The sequence below is a fragment of the Gymnoscopelus braueri genome, assembly GCF_963280865.1.
Source record: "Gymnoscopelus braueri genome assembly, chromosome: 8".
NCBI classification, from domain to species: domain Eukaryota; kingdom Metazoa; phylum Chordata; class Actinopteri; order Myctophiformes; family Myctophidae; genus Gymnoscopelus; species Gymnoscopelus braueri.
In genome coordinates this window covers 2,576,437-2,595,512 of record NC_137609.1, presented here as the reverse complement: position 1 = coordinate 2,595,512, position 19,076 = coordinate 2,576,437, and the positions used below count along the sequence as shown (strand labels likewise).

General features: G+C 40.1%; 3 protein-coding genes across 3 annotated transcripts in view; 1 reads left to right on the top strand and 2 right to left on the bottom strand.

Annotated features, from left to right (window-relative positions):
- The window catches only part of LOC308090414 (V-set domain-containing T-cell activation inhibitor 1-like), a 183,593-nt gene that overhangs the window by 84,838 nt on the left and 79,679 nt on the right, over window positions 1–19,076 (top strand). The gene's annotated exons all lie outside the window — the stretch shown is intronic.
- LOC308089976 (butyrophilin subfamily 3 member A3-like) lies at window positions 1,619–9,796 on the bottom strand. The gene is made up of 6 exons (XM_080434974.1): window positions 9,701–9,796; window positions 7,562–7,903; window positions 7,108–7,383; window positions 5,127–5,246; window positions 4,430–4,462; window positions 1,619–4,240 (listed from the first exon to the last, which is right to left on the bottom strand). Exons 1-6 carry the CDS (start codon window positions 9,759–9,761, stop codon window positions 4,209–4,211), a joined length of 864 nt encoding a protein of 287 aa, XP_080291100.1. The 5' UTR covers window positions 9,762–9,796; the 3' UTR covers window positions 1,619–4,208.
- On the bottom strand, window positions 12,026–18,973 carry LOC308090528 (uncharacterized protein). The gene is made up of 5 exons (XM_080435739.1): window positions 18,931–18,973; window positions 17,576–17,737; window positions 13,779–13,907; window positions 12,772–12,804; window positions 12,026–12,633 (listed from the first exon to the last, which is right to left on the bottom strand). The coding sequence occupies exons 1-5, from the start codon at window positions 18,950–18,952 to the stop codon at window positions 12,608–12,610; spliced, it is 372 nt and encodes a 123-aa protein (XP_080291865.1). The 5' UTR covers window positions 18,953–18,973; the 3' UTR covers window positions 12,026–12,607.

Genomic DNA, 19,076 nt, shown 5'->3' with positions numbered 1-19,076 from the left:
ACACACTGCCGCTGTGTTGTCAAATCCAGTGGTGTAAAGTAACTAAGTATATTTACTCAAGTACTGTACTTAAGTAACACTTAATAGTATTTCCAATTTTCAGTACTTTTACTTCTACTTCTCTACATCTCAAGGGCAAATATTGTACTTTTACTCCACTACAATATTAACATTTTAGTTACAAGTTACTTTCTAGATATAAATTATTACATTATGAAACATACATTAACCACTTTAGCCCTATTTTATACCTAGGCTATTTGAAAATAGCAGATCTACAAGCTCACAGATCTGCTATTTTCAAAACATTTTGTACTTTTACTTTTGGTACTTTAAGTGCATTTTGATACCAATACTTTTGTACTTTTACTCCAGTACATTTTTAATTCAGGACTTTTACTTGTAACAGAGTACTTCTACATTGCAGTATTGATACTTTTACTTAAGTAAAACATTTTAGTACTTTTTCCACTACTGGTAAAATCTGCATGGAAAATACATCATCAAAACAAACGCAGTTTCAATGGAAAAAGTCAGCTTATTGCGCAGGACACGTTTTCAAATCGACTTTGTGTCACAGCCAGAGTTTTCCTAAGATGATTCTACTGTGGAGACCCAGAATTTTAGAATAATGGAGACATGGACTGATTCCTTTGAAGCCAGAGAGGCTGAAGACAACTTTATGTCTCTATTAATAGTGGTGTAAAGTAACAAAGTACATTTACTCAAGTACTGTACTTAAGTAGGCCTATTTCTATTTTGTTTTGACTTTTTCTTCTACTCCACTACATCTCAGAGTCAAATATTGTACTTTTACTAGTTGTTACTTTGTAGATTTAGATTATCAAAACATACATTAATCACTCCAGCCCCTATACACATTTTGGCATCTTGAAAATAGCCAATCACACGACACATTGTGAGCTTGTATCATCTGCTGTTTTCAAAAGATGTTTATACGTTTGAAAACTTGTGAAATGGGACTTTCTGCATAATGAGTAGGCTACTTTCTACTTTTGGTGCTTTAAATACATTTTGATACCAATACTTTTGTACTTTTACTCAAGTACATTTTGAATTCCGGACTTTACTTACAGAGTGTTTCTGCATTGCAGTATATACTTTTAAGAGGTGAGCTGCTATTTTATTTTTTAAAGATGATTTTAAGAGGATTATAGTGTTGGAGACATGTTGGAACAATAGACAGAATGCTTTGAAAACATCTTCCTGCATCCATGAAGGTGACTTCTCTCTGGGATGAGGTTGCTACAGGCCCTAGATGCACAGCCAGTGGCGTCAGTTCAGCAAAAGCTAAGGTATGGCAAGGTTAGGGTTGGCAACTCTCAGAGATTAAAATAAGGGACACCTATCCTATAGGTGTCCCTTATTAGCCCGGGGGGGGGGCTAGGTTGAGGAGAGATCAATCAAAGAAAACAAACAAAGTATCTACATATTTACACAGACAGACATAGAGCCAATAGAGTGAGTGGTGTACTTGTGCCCCCTAGTGTTCCTGCCACGCAATTACAGTCAGTGCTTCTCAAACATTTTCATACCAGGGACTACATGAGGATTTTAACGATTCCGGTTCCTTAACAATTCCCTCTTAACGGTCCAATTCCTTTATTGTACCATTCCATCCAAATCCAATCTAACTTCATTTATCAAGCACATTTTTAAAACAACAGAGATGACCAAAGTGCTATACAGTCGGAAAAGCATAAAAACAAATAAAAACAAAGCATAATACAATGTAAACACAATTAAAATGCAATTAAAGATAGGTACAACTCTTCATCCGAGTTAAAAGACAAGGAATAAAACTGAGCTTTAAGATTGAAAGGTTTTAAAAACAGGTAGAACTGAGAAAACCCTGTGCTTGATGTTGTATAGTTTAAGAAGAGCAGAGGTAAAAACTGACGCTATCGCTAATACATTTAAAGATTTAAAAACAAACACAATATTAACCCATTAATTATCGTGAAAATGTGTGCAAATCTTTGATATGTTTTAAAGCAAACACATCTTTGCTTCTGGGGGTCCCTGGAACAACATATGAGATGGGGGTCCGTGGCACGCTATGAGCTTGTATACAGTATCTCTGCTGTCCGGCAGGAACCAGCTAACTCCAAAATGTTCATTTTTCAGGAAATGAAAAAAAACGAAAAAACAAAAAGTGGACTTTAGGAGGTTTTGTTCATCATTGATAAGAACAGCTGAATGGACCTCCAAGCTCACAATATGGTTGGAGGGGGAGAGGAGCCAATGGGGTTACTTGCTTTTGTCAGAAGCACTTTTTAATATTTTTCATTGGTTCTATACTATAGAACCAAATACTCCCTAGGTTGGCAGAGGGAAGGTAGTGCGATGAGTCAGTGGTGAGCTGTGGATTTTTTAACTATGGGGGCTCTATTTTATGACGTCACATGCACGCGCGTGGGCACGTGAACGTGCGCAGGCATGTGCACATAGCCACTCAGCTCAGTGCTAGTTGAAATACTGTATTCAACATGTGATTATTAATGTATTTATATTTCTTATTATTTTGTTGCATTGTTAATTTGTTGTTTTTATTTTTGTTTCAATTAATTAATTATTTTATTTTCCTTTTAGTTTTATATAAAAGTCCTTTACATAGATTCACCCACACATAAGTACTTAAAATAATCAGTCAACTTGTCTTTACTTTACTTACATTGCTTTCAAAACAGTGTTTTTTAAAACAAGTAAAAAATATAAAAAATATACTTTTGCTACTCACCAAAACAAAGACGGTTTTATGGAGTTGATAGCCTACTTTACTAAATGGGAACACTGTGAGCCCCCACCTCACGTCTAAAATACACTTTTTGGCCAGAAAAGAAAATATTTCACCGGAATTAAAACCTGTTTTTGGTTACTCCACAGTGCCCTCTACAGATCTGGTCAATGGAATTTTCCTATTGACCAGATTCTTCCTTTCGGTGAAATATTTTCTTTTCTGCCCAAAAAGTGTATTTTAGACGTGAGGTGGGGGCTCAGAGTGTTCCCACTAGAATAGGCTTTCAACTCCATTAAACCGTCTTTGTTTTGGTGAGTACCAAAAGTGTATTTTTTTTATTTTACTACAGACGAGAGGCTGCGCTACCGCGGTGCGAGGGGAAAGAATCGAAATACCATAACGTTAAGGAGAACTCCTTCTAACGCTATGGACCAGAGCTAGACGGGGATAATTTTGTGAGTGTCTGGTTGGCTACAGCTCTTGTGTCCTCTGCTAAGCGATTAACCCTTTCACACTCCATGGCTTTTCTCGAGTAGCCTAATGTTATGCAAAGCAGCCAGGTTGAGGCCATTGTTTAAGGTGTTAAAGACGGCTCGCCCCTGACGGTGTGTTGTTGTGTTAATGATTGACGGCTCGCCGGTGGCTGACGGTGTGTGCTCGCGCGTGCATGTGGAGCTGCTCGTGCATGTGGAGCACGCGCGAGACCCCAGCCCCCATAGTGTCAGAACTAAGGGGTCGCCGACCCCTTGAGCACCCCCTAGAGCTCAATGATTACATAGACAATTGGCACTGGGTGTAAAAAATGGGGTTACAAAATCGTCGGATAGAAAAAATAAAATAAAAATAATAAATAAATCTATAAAATGACACAGATGCTTTACCGGTCTTAATGGGTTAAAATGTACCCTAAAACCTATTGGGAGCCAGTGGAGTAAGGCCAGAATGGGGGGTTGACCACAGAGTTTAAAATAATAGAGAGGGCACCGGATATCCCCTCCCATCCACTTGCATTGAGTTGCTCACCCAGCGCATGGGCCGAAATCACTCCTTCTTTCGGGTTGGGAAATATGACGGGCGAGGCCTATTTGGGGCGTCTGTGACACGTTTTGCGTCACTTCTGTGACGCGTTTTGCGTCACTTCTATGACGCAGCCCCAGCTCCTGATTCGAGCCCATTGGTCGAAACCCTTTTCGCTCGTTCATGTACAGTGGCTCCAGCTGCAGTACCTATGAATGGCCAGCATGTCCAATGCTCTTCAATGCAACCACCGGTTTCTGGGGGCGACGTGTTCTCCCTTTTGAGTTCCTGTCAATTTAAAATCGCTGTCCATTATGACACCACGGATGCACTGGCTTTCACACAGGAAGTCAGCGGGTCCAAGTCAAGTTTACCAAAAAGAAATGCTGCTTTTTTCCTTTTCTTTTTTTCTATCATTGAAGTTAGTCTATCACTGCAGGTTGTCCTCTTGTTCACCTGAAACTATATGAAATAGTGGATTATATTATTATCTGTTCTTGCTGTGTAGGCCTAAGGCATACATTTACAGTCAAAAGTCCATCCATACATGCACACGCACGCACGCACACGCACACACACACACACACACACACACACACACACACACACACACACACACACACACACACACACACACACACACACACTTACCTCCATGATGTCCGGGGGATTCAGCATTTCGTTCTGTAAAATGTTACATGTGAGACAGTGATTGGTCAGTGAGGAGACAATAATTATTATAATCTTCACATTGTTAACATCAGTGGTGGAAGAAGTACTCACATTTTGTAATTAAGTTAAAGTACCAATACCACAATGTAGAAATACTCCGGTATTCAAAAAGACAGTCTGGTATTAAAAATGTACAAAAGTATTCACATTCAAATATACTTAAGTACTGAAAGTAAAAGTAATCATTTTGCAAAATGTCACATTTCACAAGTTTCCAAATGTATAAAAATGCTTTGAAAATAGCAGATCTACAAGCTCACAACACTTCACTTTTCGACGTGTTGTGAGCTTGTAGATCAGCTATTTCCAAATAGCCAAAGTTTAAAGGGATGAAGTGGTTAATGCATGTTTTGTAATAATAATTAAAATCTACATAAAGTAACTAACTATATAAAGTTTTCAAATAATTGTAGTGGAGTAAAAGTACAAGTATTAAACATTTAGATTTGTTATACTTTACTGGAGTGTTTCCAAACGTGTACTTAAGTACAGTACTTGAGTAAATGTACTTAGTTACTTTAAACCACTGGTTATCATTATAGATACACGCAGTAGATGAATGGATCAAACATACATTCGAAAAATTAACTAGTCAACAAATCAGTTCAAGACTTACTAGTTTTGTTTTGCATTTTCCAATATGAATACATCAGCATAACTGCCACCAACAATGTAATGGGGATTACAAATACTGTAATCCCCATTCTGTCGGTCCCTCGAGTTTCAATGGTTACCTCTGAAAGACAGTGAGTAATGACGCACAACTGTTATCAGCATCATACACTGAAATAAAGAACATTTAACTGTGGTGTTAAAATACTTTTTCTTTTAAGTATTAATGATAAAGTAGGCCTATTGTTTGCAGTTGTTACCTAGAAGCAAAACAACGCTGCCAGGCAGGAACCAGCAATCTCCATTTTTCAACTCTTTTATTTTTTTGTAATAAATCAGTACAATTGAACACCCTTTATGTCTGTGTGTGGGTTTTAAAATATTGAACCAATGAAAAGTAATAAAAAGTTCCACCTAACTCCAACTTTGGAGATATCCGTTTTTTTCAACATTGATTAGAATGACAATGTGTTTGACCACATCAATGGTCAAAAACCTCCTAACTCCACTTGAGTCACCTTACCAACTTTGATGAGGCAGTAGGCCTATTGTGTTGTTCTAAAAACATGTTTCTTTTTTCTTTTCATTTTTGACATAGACTAGCCATGGTTTCTGCCCGACAGCAGAGATATACACAAATATGCACATAACATAAAACCGGCAGATACAGTATGTACATGAGGTTAAACATAAGGTGTGAAAGTGGTAACACATTGGTATGTCCATAGTAATATGTACATCATTAGACATAAAGTGCAAACAAAAAAAACAACAACAACACAGGACAGGTCCAGAGGGAAGGTAAAGTCCGCACAGAGGAACACATCTTTACTTACTTACTTTACTTTATTGGTTTATTTAGTCAGGACAATACACATTAATGAACACTAAGACATGCTATAATAAACTGCCCACAAAAAGTTTGAAAACATAACTTCGGTTAACTATTTCTCCCCTTTAATAATACCAATTGGTGTTGTATTTTATATCATGTTTAGCGTTGATTAGTTACCTTTACAACGAGGTACAGCTTGTAAGGATTGTCCAATCGTGGAATGAACAACACAGCTAAACGTGTAGGTAGCGCCCCCCAAAAAATTTGCCAAAATCCCCTAATGCTTCTGTTGATAATCACTCTTGTTTTGAGTGACCGGCCAGTCACTCAGGTGCCAGTCTCAGGTGTGTGACTGGCACCTGAGCATGGGTCCTGCAAATTTGTTTGTGTATGCTCCAAGCAGCAACACTGCCCCCATGGAAAGATGCCACGTTTGTCGTGCAAACTTTGCAAAAGGGCAAGTGGAAGCTGGTGTTCCATTACGCAGAGTGGCAGCATTATTTGGTGTCAGCCTGTACCTCGTTGTAAAGGTGACTAATCAACGATAAAAATAATATAAAATACTATACCAATTGGTATTATTGAAGGAGAGAAATAATCGACCAAAGTTACGTTTCCGAACTTTTTATGGGCAGTTTATATACACAAGATTAACCCATTAAAACCGGGAAAGCATCTGTGTCGTTTTCGATGTGTGCGCTGGCTATTAAAAAATAGCAGATCTACAAGCTCACAGCACGTCACTTAGTGTTGTGCTGCGAGCTTGTACATCTGCTATTTTTTAACATTTAAAAATAAATCTTGAACGTGTGAGAACTACTGATTTAGAAGGCATTTGTAGAATAGTCTTAACTGTAAACATACTAGTGGTAGCGAAAGCTATCCATGAAGGGAGGAAAGAATGGAACTAGGTGTATAGGCTAGTTTACAGCCAACGCTGTTGTAATTTCCACACCCTGCGCCCACATTGAACAATAATTAACAAATGTTTTCAAATATGTGTGCTGATGGGCGTGTTACAATGTGTGGTTAAAAGCCATTTAAGCTATAAATAGGCTACGTTTGAACTAAGTGTGAGGTGGTGCAACTGGCTCCAGGTGTTTACTGAGGCTTCTGAAGGCATTACAGAGCGATGGAAGATATTCATTACCTGGGATGACTCTGTGTACATCAGCAGTGTGGTTGATGTGCGGCAGGTGAACTCTGCAGGTCAGGTTCCCAGGTTGTGTCACCGTCACATTGGTCCGTACAGCGTAGCAGTATTGTGACTCTCTGACTGTCACTGAGGGTTCTACAGGGACAAGGTTTCCTTCACTGTCCAGCCAGGACAACTCAGGTTGTGGATACCAGCAGCCAGAATTACATGTCAGAGATAAACCGTTGTCTTCTGGACCATTTAAAGAGATCACTGGCTGAGACACAGATCCTGCAACAACATATAAACATGTTTGTCTGTCTGTCTGAGATTGTGTTATTGAAAACTAGGCAGGGTAAGGTACCATAGCAGTTAAAAAGCTCACAAGTCAAGTCTTGTTAAAATAAACAGGTTAATGACAGTTATTTTGGTCTGTTTTCCCATCCATGTGTTCACCAGTAAATCTTACCAACAAGGAGTTGTATCAAAGCCCTGCTGTGCAGGGTTGGAACAAAACACATGAACGTTCCCTCGTCTGAGAGCTGCACCCTGGAGATCTTCAGTGAGATGTTACCGTGAGACAGTTCATCATGGAACAGAGATGTTCTCTGCTGGTACAACAGGTTTATGGAGTGTGTAATATTATGTCCATCTTGTAGCATGTTCACATAGTCTGGCTTCAGGTCAGGTCTGGCCCACTCCACTGTCATCTTAGCTGTGTTAACAGAAGGTTCAATGTGACATGGAAGGATGGCTTCATCCCCCACTTTGGCCAGAACGGTCTGAGACGACCCCATCACCTGAGGTTCTCCTTAAAACAAAACACGATGGATTTAGTGTTAGTAGTGGTCTTTCATTTAGATGTATGCTGTTTGCTTGTCCACAGATGCTATGCATTCTACTTAGATAGCATGTTATTTAGACAGATGCTATAAGGTTTGATGCATAGCTGCTTGTAACACTGGGCAGTATTTCTTAACACACTGTTTACTTGAGTGTTTATTAAGTTCATGTCTAATTCAACTTCCCACGAGTGCTTGTATGAAAGGTTTTGTGTGTGTGTGTGTGTGTGTGTGTGTGTGTGTGTGTGTGTGTGTGTGTGTGTGCGTGTGCGTGTGTGCGTGCGTGCGTGCGTGCGTGCGTGCGTGCGTGCATGTGTGGAGGCGTCCTGAAAGTTTAGCTTTGTTTGTAGACAACAGAAGCGCTTCTGTTTGCACATTTGAATCAGTGCTTAAACTTGTTGAACTAATCCAGGGTTCAAATTAAATACACCACATCTGTGATTAATTATAATCCAGTTTGAAACAGTTTTTTATTACCCTTATATTAAGTCTGGGTGTGTCAGAGATTGAAGTGACTGAAGTGGTGCCGAGTATTCCTCAAGTTGTACCCATGTTCCCCCAAAATAGCCACGCATAGTCCAGTTTTCAAATAATGATAATATTAACAGAAGAAAAACAATCCCAGATGAATTATCTCCAGTGCCCAGACTTCTCACTATTGCTCTATTGTTCTCACTTCTCAGTGGTGTAAAGTAACTAAGTACATTTACTCAAGTACTGTACTTTTGAGGTATTTTTTTACATTACTGGAGTAGGCCTACTTCCAATTTTCAATAATTTCACTTCTAAAGTTCTTCTAAGTAAATGTTGAATTCCGGACTTTTACTTGTAACAGAGTACTTCTACATTGCAGTATTGATACTTGTACTTAAGTAAAACATTTGAGTACTTTTTCCACCACTGAGTTTACCTCATCGTCACCTAGGCCTACAATAGAGCAGGCTGCTTGATGCTGCTAATGCTTTGACCAAGCAACATGTCAGGAAAAAAAACAATATTTCATGTGTATTGACTACTGCTTTCAGCTTCTATAAATAAAGGCAGTCCTTGAATGAACTTAACTAACTAAAACTAAATAAAAACTACTAGCCTAAACTAAAAATAGTCACTTAACTCCATTGGTGGAAAAAGTACTCACATTTTAAAGTCGAAGTAAAAGTATCAATACTGCAATGTAGATATACTTTGTTACAAGTAAAAGTCCTGTATTAAATAATTGGCTACTATAAATAAATACAAAATCCTGTATTCAAAATGTACTAAAAGTACATAAGTAATGGTATCAAAATGTACATAAAGTACAAAAGTAAAAGTACTCATTATGCAGAATGTCCCTCAAGTTCTCAAATGTATAAAATAGATACAAAAATAGCAGATCTACAAGCTCACAATGCGTTCGCGACACATTGTGGGCTTGTAGATCGGCTATTTTCAAATGGCTGGAATTTATATAGGGCTGAAGTGGGTAATGTGTGTTTTGTAATAATAATCAAAATCTACAAAGTAACTAGTAACTAAAGTGTTTTGTAGTGGAGCAAAAGTACAATATTGGCCTCTGAGATGTGGAGTAGAAGTAAAAGTACTGAAAATTATAAATACTCCAGTAAAGTAAAAAAAAAGACATCAAAATTGTACTTAGGTACAGTACTTGAGTAAATGTACTCCACTTTACACCACTGCTTAACTCAACCATAAAACTACTGATAAACCAAACTGTACTCAAATGTCAGACTAAAATGAACCATTCACAGCCCTGCCCTGGTTACCTGTCTCTTGTGTATTGTAGCAGCTCCATATCAGCAGGAAAATGTTGAAATAAATCCACATGGATGAGAACACTAGAGACACACTGACAGCTGCTGGAGCCTGCACTGCTGTGACTGGCTTATGATAGCCTGGCTCCAGACGATAGACCCCGCCCACTCTCTGAGTGGACTACCTCTTCACGCCAGTGGTGTAAAGTAACTAAGTACATTTACTCAAGTACTGTACTTAAGTACAATTTTGAGGTACTTTTACTTCTACTCCACTACATCTCAGAGGAAAATATTGAACTTTTACTGCACTACAATTATTTGAAAACTTTAGTTAGCCTACTATAGTTACTTTGTACATTTTGATTATTATTACAAAACACACATTAACCACTCAGCCCTATATACATTTTGGCCATTTGAAAATAGCAGATCTACAAGCTCACAATTCATAACCCGCCCGGCCCAACCCGTCCCACAAAAATGAATATAAATCAACGAATCAGCCCGTCCCGCAACCCGCAAAAAAACCCCACACACACAAAAGCAAGTCCATTCAATTCCAGATAGAGGGACAGAGGGAGGGAGAGAGAAAGTGATTTTATTCATTTTTTCTTCCGTGGGTTGACCCGCCTCGCCCGCCCCGCGATGATTACATTGAATTATAATGTGATGCTGAAATTGTATGCAATGTATATAGCTTATATTCAGGGGTGAGCTCTAGGGGGTGCTCAGGGGGTCGGCGACCCCTTAGCTCTGACACTATGGGGGCTGGGGGCTCACGCATGCTCCACATGCACGCGCGAGCACGCACCAGCGGTGGTCTTTAACACCTTAAAGTTTAAACAATAGCCTCTTAAGGCTTGCGCCGTCAGTGGCGAGCCGTTCTCAATAGCCTCTACCTGGATGCTTTGCATAACATTAGGCTAATCGAGAAAAGCCATGTACTTGAATTGAATGTGTTACATTCCTCTCACAATAAGAGACAACAGTCTACTGCAGAGTGTGAAGGGGATCATTTGTCTGATCATTTTAACTACTTATGTGTGGGTGAGTCTATGTAAAGGGCTTTTATTCACCTGTTTCCTAGGCTGTGTGTTTTCCACTTCCTGTCGGATTTCATTGGATATCATTAGTCATCTGACCAGTATCATTGGATTTCATTGGATCAAATCGACAGGAAGTGGAAAACACACAGGAAGTGGAAAGCCTAGGAAACAGGTGAATAAAAAACTAAAAGGAAAATAAAATAATTAATCAATTGAAACAAAAATAAAAACAACAAATTAACAATGCAACAAAATAATAAGAAATATAATTACATCAATAATCACATGTTGAATACAGTATTTCACTGCACTGAGCTGAGTGGCTATGTGCACATGCCCGTGTGCGTGCACGTGCGCGCGCCGTGACGTCATAAAATAGAGCCCCCATAGCTCAAAAATCCACAGCTCACCACTGCTTATAATTAATAGATGAGACCTACATTGAACTTTGCATGAAGCTCTGCAATGACAGACACTTAACTGCCGACCCCCTGCCGAAGACCTCTTTCTTACTCTTTACCTCTTTACCTGTAACTCTGTAACCACCACTACCAGAGGGCATGGAAACGGCTTCTCAGCGCTTTCATAACCTTGAGGGTTCATTTGCATCTTCTGACACACTGGAGAGCATCTGATTCTGATGACAACGTTCAACACCTGTCCTACAACTTCACTGAAGACAGAGAGAGCTGCAGTCACAGTTTAAACCACTCACAATCAGAATCAGCTTTATTGTCACATCACAGGTTTACAGAAGTAAAACAGTGGGTACAATATCATTTTTGTTATTTCCATAGACAAACAAAAGTCTATGCATCTACATATTTACACAAACAGACATAGAGTCAACATACAGCTTGGTGAGTGGTGTACTTATGCCCCCTAGTGGTCCTGCCACGCAATTACAGTCAGTGCTTCTCAAACATTATATTTCATACCAGGGACAACTGGGGATCCTTGAGGATTTTAACGATTCCGGTTCCATAACAATTCCCTCTTAACGGTCCAAATCCAATCTAACTTCATTTATAAAGCACATTTTAAAACAACAGAGAATAAAACAGAGTTTTAAGATTGAAAGATTTTAAAAACAGGTAGAACTGAGGAAAACCCTGTCTTAGGGATGACAAGCTGTCAGCTGACCTCAGTGATGTTGAAGGGACTGAGCAGGCTGTTAACAATGGTGGTATAGTTATCCATACAAAAACAGACATCATCAATACAATACAATACAAGACAAGTAGACATAGTACAGAAGAACAAATACAGTAAAATAGGAGAAGAGACACCAGTGATTAATGGAGCTGATAATTACCCATGATTACAAATTTGGCTTGCTTTAAGCCATCGCTTAAGGTTGCATTTTGAAGGTGAGATAGTTGGTGGTCTCTCTTACTTCTGTAGGGAGACTATTCCAGTGATGGGAGGCTCTAACAGAGAAGACTGTTTCACCTGTTTGACCTAGATGATTTACCGGTCTTAATAGGTTAAAATGAATCCTAAAACGCCAGTGGAGGAAGGCCAGAATGGAGGGTCACGTGTTCTCCCTTTCGAGTTCCTGTCAAGAGGCGTGCGGCAGCATTTTTGGACCAGCTGCAGGCGAGAGAGGGAGGCATGGGTGATACTGGTATGAAGTCAGTATTCCAGTAATAAAAGCACGTATCACCCTTAAACAGCAAAAAAAACGTGACCTTGGATAAAAGCCGTAATTCAAAGAAGGCTGATTCTTAAGCGTTTATCCTAGTATCTGCTTGTCCAATTTAAAATCACTGTCCATTATGACACCACGGCTGCACTGGGTTTTACATAGGAAGTCAGCTGTCAAGTTGAGGTGGGTTGCCAAGTGCTACTTTTTAATTTTCTTTTTTTTCTATCGTTGGTTGTCCTCTTGTTCACCTGAAACATAGGAATATTGGATTATATTATTATCTGATCTTGCTGTATAGGCCTAAGGCATGAACTTACAGTCACAAGTTCCATACAGACACACATACGTACGCACGCACGCATGCACACACACACACACACACTTACCTTCGTGATATCCGTGGGAGTCAGCATTTTGTTCTGTAAAGTTTTACGTGTGAGACAGTGATTGGTCAGTGAGGAGACAATAATCATTATAATCTTCACATTGTTATCATCAGTGGTGGAAGAAGTACTCACATTTTGTAAAAGTACCAATACCACAATGTAGAAATACTCCGGTATTCAAAAACAGTCTGGTATTCAAGATTTACTTGAATACCAGAATTACTTGAATTAACAGTATGATTAAGGTTGGCAAGGAATATTACTTCAAACACTAGCCATGCTTTGTATGGAGAATATAGGTTGCTGCCTTCAGGAAGGAGATACGGTGTTCCAACATACAATAAGGTCAAACTGAAGAGGTCCTTTGTCCATCAGACGACATTGAGGCTTAATCAGGAGTTATAGGCCAGGGGTAGGCTGAGTGGTGGACATTGCTCTTGTCTTTGCATGTCTTTATGTATGTATTTTGTTGTTTTCTTGTGTCATGTCAAATGTGTGTACTGTTATATGTTGCATACATGGCTGTTGGGTCGCAAGACAAATTTCAGTGTAAACGGACAATAAAGTATTATCGTATTATCGTATCTTATCGTACTTGAGTAAAAGTACAAAAGTATTCACATTAAAATAGATATAGATCTAGCTTTGCGACGCGTTGTGAGCTTGTAGACCAGGTATTTTCAAATAGCCAAAGTATATAGGGAGGAAGCGGTTAATGCATGTTTTGTAATAATAATCAAAATCTACAAAGTAACTAGTAACTAAAGTTTTCAAATAATTGTAGTGGAGTAAAAGTATAATATTTGCCTCTGAGTTGTAGAGGAGTAAAAGAACATGTATTGAAAATTGGAAACACGCCAGTAAAGTAAAAACATTCTCAAACGTGTACAGTACTTGAGTAAATGTACTTTACACCACTGGTTATCATTATAGATACATGCAGTAGATGAATGGATCAAACATACATTTGAAAAATTAACTAGTCAACAAATCAGTTCAACACTTACTAGTTTTGCTCTGCTTTTTCCAATATGAATATATCAGCATAACTGCCACCACCAACACCACCAACACGACAAATACTGTAATCCCTGTAATCCCTATTCTGTCGGTCCCTCGAGTTTCAACGGTTCCCTCTGAAAGACAGTGAGTAATGACACATAACTGTTATCATCATCATACACTGAAAGAACATTTAACGAGGTGTTAAAATACTTTAAAAATAAATAAATAATGATAAAGTATTGTTTGCAGTTGTTACCTAGAAGTAAAACAATACTTTATCATTGCTAAAAAATAATAATGAATCAATAAATACTTGAATGTAAGTGCCCTATACCTTTACACTAAATCACAATCAGGATCAGAATCAAACAGCTTTATAGGTCTAAAAATGCTAAATTCATTTTTAGCTCCATATATTTATTTGGAGGGTGGGGGTGGGGCAGGGAGAAAGGAAATCAAACATTAAATAAGCATGTCAAAGATAACTGAACATATCAGGATATGTACATGTCGTCACTGTCGGGCAGAAACAACTACATTTTTCTACTTTTTTGTATGTTTTTTGTAATAAATCAGTGCTATTGAGCTATCGTTTTTTTTTCTGAGCTCATGCTCAATGTTGATGAGAACGTCTCATGTTCTCCCCAGGGGACACGGGGAGAACATGCAAACTCCACATAGAAAGGCCCTTTAGCCAACCCCACCGAGGGTTACCCCAGCGCTACCAGCTGCGCCACCGTGCCCCCCCCCCCCACCATACCAACTTTAATGTGGCAGTATTGTGTTGTTCTAAAAACATGTTGTTTTCTTTCTTTTAATTCATGACATTTTTGATTGCCCGACAGCAGAGATAATAATATCGTTTATTGTCCCCAAGGGGAAAATTGTCTTCACAGGTCTGTTCGTTACAACAAAACAACAAAACAAACATAACAACAAAAACAACATATCACAAAGACAAAGACATGAGGTCCCGACTGTACACAGAAAACCCTCTTATGGACGGGGCAGTTTGTTTAATGCCGCGATGGCTGAGGGGACAAAACTCCTGCTAAAAGTAACCTTTTTCCACTTTAAGGTTCTGTATCTCCGACCAGATGGCATGAGGTCAAAGTAGCGATACAGGGGATGATCAGTGTCATTTGTTATTGAAAGTGCTAAGCGTGTAATGGCCTTATTGTTCATATCAGCAAGTGTGGGTATGGGAAGTCCGATGATTTTGGAGGCAATACGGGTGATACTGTAAAGTTTGTTTCTGTTTGGCATGGACAGTATGGTGAAAAAACATGCGGAACAATACAACAAAACGGGTTGAATGATACTTTTGAACAGTAATAGCAGAAGATGAGGGGCAATAATGATCTTAACTTGCGGATCACATAAAGTCTTTGCTGAAAACGTTTATGGATAGATGTGATGTGTTGATCAAATCTGAGTCTGTTGTCCAGTGTGGGTCCAAGATATGTGAAACTGTCAACCTGTTCTATTGTTTTACCATGAATGAGGAGTGGGTTGAGTCCAGTTTGGGTTGTGTTAATGACCAGTTCTTTTGTTTTGGCCACATTCAACTCCAAGTAGTTGTCAGTGCACCACTGTGTGAAATGAGAGATGGTGTTATGAAAGTCCGTGATAGAGTTATTGTCATTGAGCAGTCCAAGAATGGCAGTGTCATCAGAGTATTTAAAGTATGTGATGTTGGTGGGTGAGGGGCTGAAACAGTCATTTGTGTATAATGTGTAGAGGAAGGGACTGAGAACACAGCCCTGAGGGGCACCTGTGTTGGTAATGACAGTTGATGAAAATGATGAGCCTACTTTAACTGTTTGTGGTCTATTACTCAGAAAACTGTGAATCCAGTGGATGAGGAGTGGGGGGATGCTGAGGTGATGCAGTTTCTTGATCATGTGATGGCGTTGAATAGTGTTAAAGGCAGAACTAAAGTCAACAAAGAGAATAGAGGCAAAATTGTCCTTTGATGAATCCAGGTGTTGTAGAAGGGGATGAAGGAGGCATGCCACAGCATCCTCTGTCCCCCTCTTGGCCCTGTAGGCAAACTGATACGGGTCCAGCTGTGACCTGACAGCTGGCAGGATGATGTTCAGTATCAGTCTTTCCAGGAGTTTCATCATTATTGATGTTAGTGCAACCGGTCTATAGTGGTTGGGTTCTGAGGGGCGGGGTTTCTTGGGTACCGGTATGATGGTGGATGTTTTCCAGAGGGTGGGTACAGACACTGTCCTGTAGGATTCCCAAAAGATGGAGTGAAGGATGGGGGAGAGCTCCATGGCACAGAGCTTGAGCACCTTTGCCGAGATGCCATCCGGCCCTGGCGCCTTGCCAGGCTTACACCTAGCCAGCAGCTGTCGTACATCCTCCTGGGTGAATGGGGGATGTGAAGGCTCCTGGAAGGGGAGGGCTCCCAATAGTTCCTCACAGGCAGCAGAGTAGTCCTGACTGTCAAAACGTTTATAAAAAGTATTCAGTGTGTTTGCAAAGGTGGTAGGATCTGGAGTTGTACAGTTATTTTGTCTTGTCTCACCACCGGTTAGAATTTTGACTTTATTGAAAGCTTGTTTTGTGTTCATGTTACTAAACTCCTGTTCTAGACTGTTTTTGTATTTGAGTTTGGCATTAAGAATTTCATTCTTAATTTTCCCATCAATAATTTTGAGGGCGGCCCAATCCTGGCGTTGAAATGCCTTCTGCTTTTCTCTGAGACTATGTTTAATATGAGGAGTAATCCAAGGTTTGGAGTTTGGATATTTTTTTATTGTCTTTGTGGGTATAGTGGTGGTGATACAGAACTTGATGTAGTCGGTGATCACGGAAACCTTCTCATCCAGGTCGCCTTGGAAGACGTCCCAGTCCGTGCATGCCAGAGAGCCCTGCAGCTGTGCGATTGCGTCCTCCGACCACTGGGGGGCGCAGTGGGTCTGCGGTTTGGATCGCTTCAGCTCCGGCTTGTAGTGCGGAAGCAGAAAGACTATGTTGTGGTCTGAGCGTCCGAGTGGAGAGTGCGCTCTCGCACTAAAAGCATCATCAATAGAGATATACACAAATATGCACATAACATAAAACCGGCAGATACAGTATGTACATGAGGTTAAACATAAGGTGTGAAAGTGGTAACACTTAGTATGTATGTATATCATTAGACATACAGTAAGGTGCAAACAAAAAAAACAACAACAACACAGGACAGAATACAGGACAGGACAGATATCCTATATTATATTTGGCAGTGGCGCACATGCATGGCTGTGCCATAGACAGCCGTCTATGTGTCTGTGTCGTTCATCCGGGTCCTACCGAGGCGAGTGCAGCCGACTACAGCCGAGCGAAAACGAAGCGGCGGCCATTGAAATGTGTCCATCTAAAAAAAAAAGAGAAAAGAGGCGAGCCCTTCAACCCTGTTGTTGCTTTCGCTTTCGGTTCGCGTGTCGAAACACACACCACTGTTGCAATGGACATGTACACGCTGTACTGTTGAGTTAAAACCGTGCCTGGGCCTCTGCCTGTCTGCAACGGAGCAGCCACGCAGCCGCAGGGTTGCCAGGTATCGTGCGACTAACAAGCATTGCACACACAGAATTCGTTTGGCTACTAGAGCCCCGTGCGCGGCTAGGGGGCAGGGCGCCCACAGGGCGTCCGGACCTCTAGTACAATACAATATAGATATAGAGCTATTTAACACTTATTGTTTTTAATATTATTATTTACGAAAAATGCACTTACACAAGTATATACAAAGAGACAGACTGAAAGACAAACAGACAAACAGACAAACAGACATACAGACCTGTGCAGGTAGCCATGCAGCTCTCGTGGTTGTTGTAGTTGTTCTTGTTGCCGCGGCAGCCTCCGTAGATGAATGATTGACAGGTGCCAGCGTTGCTGTCGTAGAACCAGTGCTTTATGGAGGCGCGGCACGGACCCACCTCTGGCCTCGCCTTGCAATGATCTGATTGGACCACAAGACATGGGGGAGGACCTGTTTGTCAAATGAGTTCAAGTTTGCTCACATAATAGCATTAGCAATGACAAAATAACATGGAGTTAATATTGTTCATTAAATAACAGTTTTTAATGTACTTTTTAGAGTTTTCTTTTTTCAGAATATAAACATAGTCGCACCACCGGAAGTGATGCGCTGAAGGCAGACCAAAACCCCGGTTTCCTTGCGCACGGGTCCTACGTTTTCTTCCTCCCAGAGCCAACTGAGATCAAAAACAGCAGAGGGCGCTGTTTTTCCTTTTCATTTGGCGCTGGGTTCCCAGATTGCCCTATGGGTGACACTATGAGCTTGTATCTGCTATTTTTTGAAAAATCTTTGAATATATATTTTTTAAAGCGAACATTTTTTACACAAATCTTTGCTTCAGGGGATTCTACAAATGTCTTCTAAATCCTAACAGTTTTTAGAAAAAACTTATGTTGCTATAATCAGTGGTTCCCAAACTTTTTTCATGTCAAGGACCCCCAAAATTATATGTATCTGGCCACGGACCCCATCTCAAAATATGTTGTTCCAGGGACCCCCCACAAGCAAAGATTTGAGTTAAAAATGTTCGCTTAAAAAAAAGAAAATAGGCTATATTGCAAGATTTTTCAAAAATAGCAGATCTACAAGTTCATAGTGTGGCACTCGGTGCCGCACTATGAGCTTGTAGATCTGCTATAGGGTGTACCAAAAAATCCTGAAGGGGGCGTCAACAAGTGTCTTTTGGTAGCGGCGGACATTTTGGGAGGATTGGGGCTGAGGGTTGAGGGTACAGCTGAGATCCAAGCCATACTAGTCTCTTCTCTTTAATACATTGTTAGCCTCACACTGTATTCAATCTTCAAGAGGAGAGCTGCTTTCTCATAGCCCAGCCACACATGTACAGTGTGCACTGATCACTATGTAGTCGGCAAAGAAGTTAATGTTTACAAACACAAACCACCGTCACTCTCTAGTCTTAAACCCGTCTCCATGTACAGTTTGACCCCCAAAGGGCTGTAGCGTCGAAAAAGGGGGCGTGGCTAACTTTTGGTGACGCGACGTTGGTACACTCTATATCTGAGACGGGTTCCCGGTTTTAATGGGTTAAGTGTCTCTTTGTTATGCTCAAAATGTCCAACAACGTAGATGAGCTGTGGTGATGCAGTGCCTACCGGCAAACTCTTCCTGAGACATCTCTGGACGAGAGACCTTCTGATCCACTATCACACCTAGAGAGAGAGAGAGATAATGAGAGATGCTATAGTAATGATGAATTCATGATGAAAGTATTTCACTAATGCTTAACTAATTCTTTGCC

Bases quoted from the DNA above. Each gene is read 5' to 3' on its own strand.
- LOC308089976 (XM_080434974.1), bottom strand. From the start codon at position 9,761: ATGTGGATTTATTTCAACATTTTCCTGCTGATATGGAGCTGCTACAAT. The intron at 5,247-7,107 runs GTAATGAATATC...ACTGTCTTTCAG, and splicing joins TGTACACAGAGTCATCCCAG to AGGTAACCATTGAAACTCGA. The intron at 4,463-5,126 runs GTAAGTCTTGAA...AACATTTTACAG, and splicing joins GAAAATGCAAAACAAAACTA to AACGAAATGCTGAATCCCCC.
- LOC308090528 (XM_080435739.1), bottom strand. From the start codon at position 18,952: ATGTCTCAGGAAGAGTTTGCCG. The intron at 17,738-18,930 runs GTAGGCACTGCA...TGGTCCAATCAG, and splicing joins GTCTCAGGAAGAGTTTGCCG to ATCATTGCAAGGCGAGGCCA. The intron at 13,908-17,575 runs GTCTGTATGTCT...ACTGTCTTTCAG, and splicing joins CTGCATGGCTACCTGCACAG to AGGGAACCGTTGAAACTCGA.